This window comes from Morone saxatilis, unplaced genomic scaffold, assembly GCF_004916995.1.
Source record: "Morone saxatilis isolate NCDOM2014 unplaced genomic scaffold, NCSU_SB_2.0 Contig15, whole genome shotgun sequence".
NCBI lineage: Eukaryota > Metazoa > Chordata > Actinopteri > Moronidae > Morone > Morone saxatilis.
In genome coordinates this window covers 10751044-10761269 of record NW_023339707.1, presented here as the reverse complement: position 1 = coordinate 10761269, position 10226 = coordinate 10751044, and the positions used below count along the sequence as shown (strand labels likewise).

Below are 10226 nucleotides of genomic sequence, written 5' to 3'. Positions count from 1 at the left end.
AAGATATAGTTTATTTGCAATGGAATGAAATGTTTTTGATTTTCTACAGCCCACTTAGGACCCCATTGGCTGTATGTTTCTGCTATAAACTACCTAGTTACAGTATTGGTGATTTCTACAGACTCTGTTTCTCTGTAAACACTAGCATGTATAAGTGCATTAAAGTAATTGATTGTTGAAAAACAGACAAAAACTGTTATCATGTTTCCTTGGCAACAGTAAGCATTATCTGGGTTGTGTTGATGAATTGAAGCAAAACACCCTGTAATTCATATCAACTCTATTATGTTTTTCAGCTCAAAGAGGAAAAATCAATTGAAACAAGCTCTTATGCATGGATAGATGCTAGTTTTGATCAATACTATTTTCACAGGGATAGTGCCTTTGAGTTTGATTGAGGCCAGGTTATACAAAGCCAGTCAGTGGTGCTCAGGACGAATATAAAAATGTAGATATTCAAAGGGGGCACAGTCACTATTTGGGTACATCTTTTGACACATTTACCTGAGTCTTATTGATCAAAATAGAATCATGTGATTGAGTGAGGCTCTGGGTCAAAATATAGGTCAAGGTCAGTCAACAGCACAAAACCTAATCCTGTACATCTTTTGTATTCCATCAAGCGTCACTGGTATTCCACTGGGAAGCTGTGCCCTCAGCATATGGAAACTAAGGGCCCTTAGTTCAATTATACAAGCCCATTGAGCTTCAGAATATTGACATATCTCAGTACTCTGAAAATGTCATGGATAATGATCAACCAGTTCACCAGAAAATGCTTTCATAGAAACCAAGATCTGGAGGCTAGATGTGGAGTGCATTGAATTTGTGGACTGTAGCTATAAGGTCAGTATTTACCTGCGTAAAGGTAGGTTTGATATGCACAGGAGCTTTTGTTTTTTCCAAGGCAATGGTTATGACACATTTATAGCCATACGGAGTGTTAACAAAAATAATGCATATCATATTAGAATTAGGAGTTTTGCCAAGGTTACGAAAGGTGTGTTGAGTGGTATGCAGAAGTTACATAACAGATCTAATTATGTTCAGTGATCATTATTCATTTCCATTATCACCGCCTGGTTGCACAGAGATAGACTTTACCCATAGATAAATTGTAAGATATATATGTCAGCTCATTGGTCACATAAATCTGTCTAATTCTGAGTAAATTAGGACTTTTAAAAAAACATGGCTGACCACAAAACAGCTTCAAGCTCCTCAGTTGCTCTCGCGGAAAATTTGTGCCCACTGGAAGAATTTAAGTTAGGCTTACATCTGATTTACCGTGTTGTCAAACATGTTGTTAGTTGTGTAGTTGGGGGATCTACAAGGCATGTAGAACTGACGGTAGAAATATCTCACTCATGGTCTCAGCAATGTCTTTGATGCATAGAGCATGCCACCTAGTTTTTTGAGGCTTTGTTCACCATGTTTAATGATGTTGTACTCCTGTTGCATTTCTTCTCAAATAATGAATGATTATTAACATAATGCACAGATCTGAGAAGGACAAAGAAAACACATATAAAATCATATCATACAGTATGTATAAAATCTTGCAACAATCTCTAGATTGCATTGCAAATAGAATCAGCTGGACATTGACATATGTTAACTTTTCTCAGTTACAAAAACTTCACATTTAGCCAAAAGTGGGCATTGTGGACACTTCTTTTCTTCTATTTTAAATTTTGATAGCTGTGTCTGTGACTGTATGTTTGAATTCTCAGTATTGCTCTAGTCAGAAACAGAAACAGACAGAATCTTAATTGATCTAATCTGGTTACTGCTTGCTATTTTCAACAGTTCCATTAGAAAACTCCCATCCTCCCCCACTCCGTCTCTCTCCCTTTACCTCCCACACTTTCTACCCCCCATCTGCCCTGACCTACATGGTAGTCACATGGCCCCGGCTCCCTGGCTTGGCATTTTATGGAAAATCTGCAGGAGATAAAGCCACAGGGTTTAAAGTGTTATCCCTGCCTGTCCTTTGAGAAGGGCTAAACACTGAATGAGGTGTTATTGCATCAATGCTGTTGGACACACACAGGCAGCAAAGAGGATATCTTCCTCCCTCCTTCTCTCTCTCCCTTCCTCTCTCTCTCTCTCTCTCTCTGTCGCTCACCCTCTCCCTCCTCAGTTTGATTGGATTTAGTAGAGTGTCACCACTGTGACTTTGGGGGATTTCTCTTTCCCTGTCACTGTCTTATGCATGCTTGCTTGGGTTATTTACTTAACTTGTCCAGAAAATGGACTGTGATCTGCAGCTTACCGCCAAAGCTAGGGAGAGACAAGTGCCTCATGCTGGTAAAGATATGCCAGACAGGCACCTAGACGCTTGCTGCTCTAGCTTGCTTACTCCCTTGCTGGTGCTGAGGGCTTAGTTTTGCACTGTGACCGAGTCCCCTTCACACTGTTGTCTGCCTGTAAATTTTCTGCTGCCCTTGCTATTCAGCCAATTACAGCAAAAGAGCTTTAGCGATTTTTTTCCCCCCTTCTCTTCCTCGTAGTGTATATTTATATATTTATTTTACAAGCGAATGACAAGCATTGCTGAAGGTTAAAAAAATGCTGAATTTCATAGTGCATATAATGTCAACTTTTTTCTATAGCAGGACTAATCAATAGAAGTCAGCTCTATCTTGTGCAGAACAAATACACACACTGCAGACTAATATAGCTTCCTCGCCTGTTGCATGTCAATTTAGAGTCTTTCTTACTGCTATTACCAGTTAGATGTAGAAAAAGACACTGCGGCTTGAAAAAACATACAGCAAATATTTTTAAACACAGTAGTTTTACACAGAGACACCTAATATGTATCACTTAATATGTAAGTGAAAGATTTTTGGTGTTGTATATTTATATTCATAAATTCTGTGGTGCAAAATTAAAGTGGACTCAAATGATAAATAAACAAATGAGATCCACAAAATGTGTGTTCCGGTTTGATGTTTTCTACTTTAATTGCTTGGACAAGTAGTCCCTTGTTATGGTACCTATGCCAATGACAGAAACAACCATTGTTCTTAATTTAAAACTGACTGTATGAGATACTGTGAGAGTGTACGTGAAGACAAATAAGTTCAGTTTATCTGGAGTTTGCAGGTCTTATGGTTTGTCCCTCTGCACCTATTCTAGGTTTTATGCTGTCAGCGTCTTCCAGACATTAATCTCCTCTGTCCCATACTGTCAACCATAGTAGCAATATATTCAATAATTAGTTTAGAAGTACACACCCTTAAGCCCATCTACACAATAATACAGTCTACTGTATTTCATACATACACCACATGTTCCTCTCACGTATGTTTTCTCAGTTGTATTCTTTTTGGAGCTAGGACTTGGTGCTAAATATATTTGATCTGATGTCTGTGAAAGGCCACACAAGGACTATCAATACAATGTCAAATGTAATGCAGACCCTCAAAGCAATTTAGGAATGCATCCAAAGTGCTTAGCCATGTTACATTCTGGTGCTAAAATGACCAGAGAAACATCTTCCCAAAATACTGGTTAAGATAAAGCGTTCAGGCCAGCTTTGCATCACTCTGGCGATTGGTTGTAGTGGTACTATAGCTATAGCTATACTTGACAGGGTGAAGTGCAGGCTTACAACAGTCCCACTGCAACCAAAAAAAGAACATCACATAGGTTTTTATTGTTCTGTCTCTCATAAAAACAAAACCAGAAGTTACACAAGTGATAATTGTGCATAAAAGAAGTGACACCACAAAATGCAGTGTTCCAAAACAAGAGAGCAGAAGAATAAAGGGCTCTTTCCACCAGTGTAAAATCAGCCACGCCTAGCAGTGGGAACGGAAAGCAAAACTGCTTAATGTGACAAAATAAAGACAGAAACACTCCAAGGGAAAGTTAGAATTAGGATCCTGAAAGATTTATGCCTCCATTTTATTTATAATTTGTTTTCTTTTCCTTATTGGAATTGAGTTGCAACTGAATATTTGATGAACACAGCCTAGAAGTAAGGATGTTATGTCAGCAAGGAAACAAAAAGTAAAGAGAAACAACCAAGAAATGTATTTTGCAAAGTTTGCGCTTTGGAATAAACTAATATGCCTCTGCTTTCACAAGTGACTTGTTAATTGAATGTGGGGGGAGTTCGCTATCTGCAGGTTGTGTTGAGCCCTTAGCGAGGCTAGCTGCGCCTTTCCGTATGCACTGCGCTGAGTGCTGGGTACTCTCCGTGCACAGAACACCATCTGCATTTTGCTGTTAACGCGCCTTCACATCCAAGGGAGGATTAGGAGAAAATCCCCTGGTTTTTTTCAACCAGTTGACAAATATCAGATTTGTCTCTAAAAAATTAGCTCCATCTATATCTCCCACCATATGACACACAAAAAAGATTATCTTTAATACCCAGCCAGCTTGGGTGTGGAAAAAGCAGATTAAAGTTTCAGTTTGGTCATATTTACCCAGGCACTTCAAGCACGAGACTGTCTGCATTACACAGTAGACAGACCTCTTCACAAAGATTCCTCCCCCCACATGTACACCCACACCCACCCCCAAGCCTTTACCTTCCAGAAACAAGATGTCTGCCTTGAAACAATTAGACATCATACTTAAATAATTCATCATTTCCCAGTCAGTCTTTCTCTTCTACGTGTCCTTTAAACCGACAGAGTGAGCTGCCAAAGAGGCTAAAGTGAATAACAGCAGCAGGTGCCTTTTCAGATGGAGCTTTGTAGTCTGCAGAGGGTGCTGAGCTGTTATTTTAGTGGCCCACTGGTGAGGAGCGGGGGGTGGCTGGGAAATAGACCTGGTGGCTGACCTGAGACCCCAGAGCTGTCCTATTAGCAGTGTGCTCTCCACTAAACGTTACCAGCAATAGTTGGTAGAGCCAGGATACAACAAAACAATATTCACCCATGGGCACCTGCAAAGTTTAAGAAGCCAAAAACATTGCTTGAATCCCAAATTTGCTGGTGTAAGAACCGTACTTACCAAAAATAAACTCCTGTGACCCTGAAGGAGGTCATTTGTGTCTGCAGTGCCAGATTGTAAGACTGGACATGCATGATTATTACCCATCAGCATTCATCAGAGGGATTTAAACATATGAGTAAGATGCTCCTTAAGCCTCTGCTAAGTCAGTATGTTCTTCCTGACCATTTCATTATCAAATGCATAATCGTCATCTGCCGAGGACAGAACTGAAGGCCTAAGGCCCTACCTGTTGTCCTGGATGTTGACTTCCTTGCTTCCGCTCAAGACCACTGCCCCACCCAGAGGTTGCTTTATGAACACAGGAGCCCCATAAATGAAATTAAGGTGTCAATTAGTCAATTACAGCATAATAACTCTGAGGGCAGACATTTAGAGACAGAGAGAACCTCAGCTAAGTTCATTTCCTCCGGCCCAGGAGCCTAGCGCTTGGCACACGTCACTCCCCACCCAGACTCGCTGAATAAAGGCCCCAGTGCTCTCCCTAATGTTATTTTCCCCTGGATATCTTTTTTGATCAACAATTTCCTTTCATGGGTTTGTTTTTCAGAAGCAGGGTATGCACTTTTTCTCTCCCCAATTTGGCTAGGGAGAATTTTATAATTTAGTAATTAAAATCTTTGTTAGGCTTTAGAAATTGCAGCTAATTGAATTTAATGGGAAGATGAATTTCAATTTTATTTGATTAGCAGGACCCCTGGCATAGGTATTTATGGAAAAAACTCTACAAAAATATGCTGTGTGGGCTAAGATGGCATAATAGAATTACAGATAATCGGATTTCACTGTCATGAATTTCACTCTAATTTCACTCTAATTTTCCATTAGATAGCTGGTTTACAAATATTTGCTCATCTGCGATGGGAAAGGCTATCTGTCTAAAATGATTACAGAGCAAGCCTTCAGAAATATGTCCCTTTTTTCCCCTCCCTTTTAAAAACCAGATTGCGAGGGATCAAAATTAGGAAGATTGCATTATGGATGTCTGCATCCGGGAGAGCAATGGGGGAGATATGATGATTACGGCCGGGGGATGAAAGCAGTGTCAAGAAAAATGTATGACTCAAAAACATAGGCCCATTCTATCTACAAAATCTCTGCTCTCAGCACACTGCCGCCAAGTAACATGATATATCATAATTCATGTAATATCATAAACAGTGCACAAATATAAGAAAGACATTGCAGCATGTTGACATACAAATATACCTTATACCTCAAACAAACTCCATGTTAATTTCTTTCTATAATGAGATTTTGCCATGATTTTCATAGTGTATGTATGAAGCTGTATATACAGCTATACAGCAATTATGAAAATCAAATGAGATTCTGAAGAATCATTGTCATGAGTAATGCAAATGATGATCATCAAGAAGTGGTGTATTGCCGTCATCATTGTTCTGGCTGCATTTGTGTGTAAGTTTAATATTCAGCTCCTTCTCTGCTTAAAAATAAATATATAATGCAATATAAACAGACGTGAGAGGGAATAATATCCCACATCGCAGACAACCTCGAATAACACTAAGGTGAACTCTTGTTGAATCCCACTTTAAAAGCCCCTGCTTCAGAATTAAGCTTTTACACGTTCAATTTCCTGCCAATTTGACAACAACATGACAGTGAATATCAAGAATAAACTTGATCCATTGTCTGCTGAAAAACACAAACTATTTTAATTTGTTGTGTTTAAAGTTAGATGCAGCAGAAGCGCTTCATGCCACTCCTCCTCTGTAACCCCCCCCCCACCTGTACACTCCACCAGTTAGGACAGACCTCCACCCCACGCCAACTCGCACCCTTTGCCTCTCACTCACTCTTTGCCCCGAACTGCCAGAGACAGCAAGAGGGGTTCAAAAACACAATCTGACTCTCGGCAAAGGTCAGATTTCTCACTCGGCATGTCTCTGGGCTTTAGGCACAAAAGCCACTGAATTCACATCTATCAACTGGGCCCTAGCTTTTGTCCTGGGGAATGGAGGACTCGGAGTGGGCCCTTCACCAGACCAGCCCCTCCTGGAGTGCACTGTCAGGGGCAGCCAAACGTCTGGCCCGGCGGCCCTTTGACTGATGTACCCCTGCCATGTCACACGCACGGCAGCGCGCACACACACGCTCACACGCATACACACTCCACCTTGCCCTCAACATTCTCCCGCATGCACCATACAATACCCTCAGACCACATCAAACGAAAAGCCCCACAGCTCCTTTTGAAAAGTAATGGTTTCGCCCCCAAAGATGGCAGCTCGAGGGCCAGAGGGCTGTAATGCATGGGCGATAAACCCTCCCTCCTGTGGACATGAATAGAATTCACCCTGCAAACCGAAACATACCCAATATCAAGTTTAGAAATACTGTAGAAGTTTTTCTTTTCCTTTTTACTGATATGCTGTACCTACATGCAACAAAGCATCACTAACAGCAATACAGGTGTTTTCATATCTTATTTTCAACCCCAATCATTTAAAACAGCAATAGAGTTTTTTTTAACATAAAATTCGAATAATATCACATGCTCCATGTCTTATCACAGTGCGGTTGGTATTAAGCTGCTCACAAGAGCTTAACACCTTTAAGATTTAATATGCTCCAGCACCAGTGATCTGAGTACACTTTAGTCTTTTAGCTTTATTGACAATATTTCATACCTTTTGCACAACATTACAGTAAATAAAAGAGCTTTATTAACATGTTTTCACTGTGTTCAGGGAGTATTTACCCCAAAGTTTGTTCAGTAATGATCCACATAGGCCTCAGGCCTTACCAGGTTTCACTAATCCGCCAACAAAATATGTTTGTACAATATGTGATTGATAAAGAAAATAAATGACATTTGACAAAAGATTTTATCCAACACCTTTGAAACAGAAAAAAAGGTCTGGTTGCCAAGTCAGGCCATGTAAAACAATTAGATTTTTTATCATGGCTAACAAAAACTGAAGTAGTATTTACTGTACAATGTTAGATCAAGGGTGGAACCTTTTGATAGAAACTCTTTTAAGGACATTTTCCTTTATGTGGGTTAGGAAGGAGGAGACAATGCTTGTTTTCCCATTATTAACCAGGATGAGTCATCATAATTTCAAAATCAACCAAAACCTGTTTTATGTACATACTTTGGACTATGCTGACAGCACTCAGGAACTGAAGCCAGGACAATGTCTCATGGCATTATGGTTCACAGCCATAAAGCTGTTCATTTCCTCTTTTCTATAACCAGTAAATGTTAGTTATACACCACCTTCATTCAAAATAAAACTGCTGTAGAAAACAGGAATATCCAGTGACCTTTTTGTCATTTTGTGACACCTTGTAAATTCCACATTCTTGAGCCATGTTTACAGTATGGGCATTATGTACAAATGGTCCAGAGGCACTTTGCATGCCACTGCGGAAGAAACTGCCAGGCAAATAAGGGGTTTGTCTTATAAAGTATTCATTGTCACCTGGTAACGGCTGTCGTTTATCATTTCACCTGAAATTACAATGAAAACTGATAGCTTATCACAGGGAGGGAAGGAGAAAGAGTGTGCTCTGAGGGAGAGAGGCAAAGAAAGTATACAACAAGGCACTGAAATAGAGAGGATCTCTGTTTTGTAAAAGAAGTGAAAGAGTTATTTGTTTTAAGCTGTGGAAGTGTTGGAGTAATATATTTGCCTTCTTCTGGCAAGAGACATAAGAGGACAAGCAGTCTGAAATCGACCCTTTAGTGTGTGACATTCAATGATACAAAATTGTAAAAAATGTCCTTTCACTTATTGTATTTGTACCTTATATAAAACAAAAATAAAATATTGGTCTTTAAAACAAAGCTTTTACAGGTAGTCACATTGTATTTGATTTAAATAATTAGTCTAAAAGCCTCAAATACTTCTGCGCAGCAAAAGTATAATATATTTTAATAAACGTGTAATCTCTTCCTCCCCAAAACCTTTTTTTTAAAGTGTTGAGCTCCCCTCATTTGAATAGAAGCAGTGGAGGCTCCACCCCAAGAGAGTTGAAAGGCTAGAAGACCACAAAGATGGAAAAGGCCAGCCCACTGAGGGAGGGAGAAAAAAACTGCTCCGGTTCCTCTGCCATAATTTCCTATCAGCCTATTCAGACAACATCACCAACAGCTTGGTCTGTGCGTGTGTGTGTGTATGGAGGCAAAGCAGAGAGTGAGAGAGAGAGGCAGCGCACGAGAGCCAGAGAGAGAGCGACACAGAGAGCGACACAGAGAGTGAGAGAGAGAGCAGTGAAGGGGGAGTCTCCGTATTCTTTCACCTACCCCCCGTCAAACCACAGGAAGGAGGGGCCAGACCCTAAGCTGCCAATCAAATCCGCTCGTGGCAGCCGGCATTATCTCAGCAACAAACTATTGACAGATTACATGTCAAGGAGTTTAGTGCATGATTGAAGGAAGCCTTTTTTTATCTAGTTACTTTTCCGCTTTATTTCCCCTTCCACCAACCAACATTCGAATGACTTTCTAACAGAGTTGAGTAATATTATGAAAGTTACATGTCTGAGAGGATTTAACTTCGACTTCCCTGAATATGGTGAGTACTCTTCTTCTTTTCTGTCTGTGCCAGATATGTTTTATTAGCTGACAGTTTAAGGTGTGCCTTTATCTCTGACTAAATATACTGAGGGGGGGAAGTTGTTCATGATTAAACTATGTGCCAACGAGTACGTATACCCAAGTGTTGCGACACCCTTATTTATAGCTCTTTGACAGTGCCCAAAGGTGACTGCAATATCAAATATGATTGCCCATTTCCCCAGCTCACGACTCATGACGTTGTGCTACATGCTGTACACATGTGAAGAAAGTTCACAAAGCCAGTTTCATTTTCTCTTGTCAGAGTCTATTTCTCATGAGAGCAGGAGAACTCACTGTTAGGCTTGTTTTTTTTCTCATCCGTGTTTTCCTGCTTGTTTAGTTCTTTCATTTAATTATATGTTTTTGAATAAGGCGGCGTTTGGTACTGTAGAAATACAGGTATTGGTTTTACCCACAGAGGCACTGGCAGTGCCATTAGGGTACATTGAATGGCCTAAGGGTTTGTTGCCAAGGGGACAAAGCAAACAAACTGTTGTGTTGCTTATGTTGTCACACATGAAAACCGAACAGCAGCTATGCTTGCACCTTTCCAGGTACTTCTAATTAGTATATATTATACAGTACATTGGTTTATGTTACATTAAAATGTAAACACTCTAAGAAATAAAATGCATTGCATGTTAGGTAAATTTGCAGGTGG

At 40.1% G+C, this 10226-nt stretch overlaps 1 protein-coding gene across 3 annotated transcripts in view; it reads left to right on the top strand.

The window, feature by feature from the left end:
• The first annotated feature begins 9078 nt into the window (after positions 1-9078).
• casz1 (castor zinc finger 1) overlaps positions 9079-10226 on the top strand; it is a 70823-nt gene continuing 69675 nt past the window's right edge. For all 3 annotated transcript variants that reach the window (XM_035656140.1, XM_035656139.1, XM_035656141.1), the window contains exon 1: positions 9079-9521. In XM_035656140.1, coding sequence (XP_035512033.1) covers positions 9473-9521 — 49 coding nt within the window. In that variant the 5' untranslated portion in view covers positions 9079-9472. The remainder of the gene's footprint in view (positions 9522-10226) is intronic.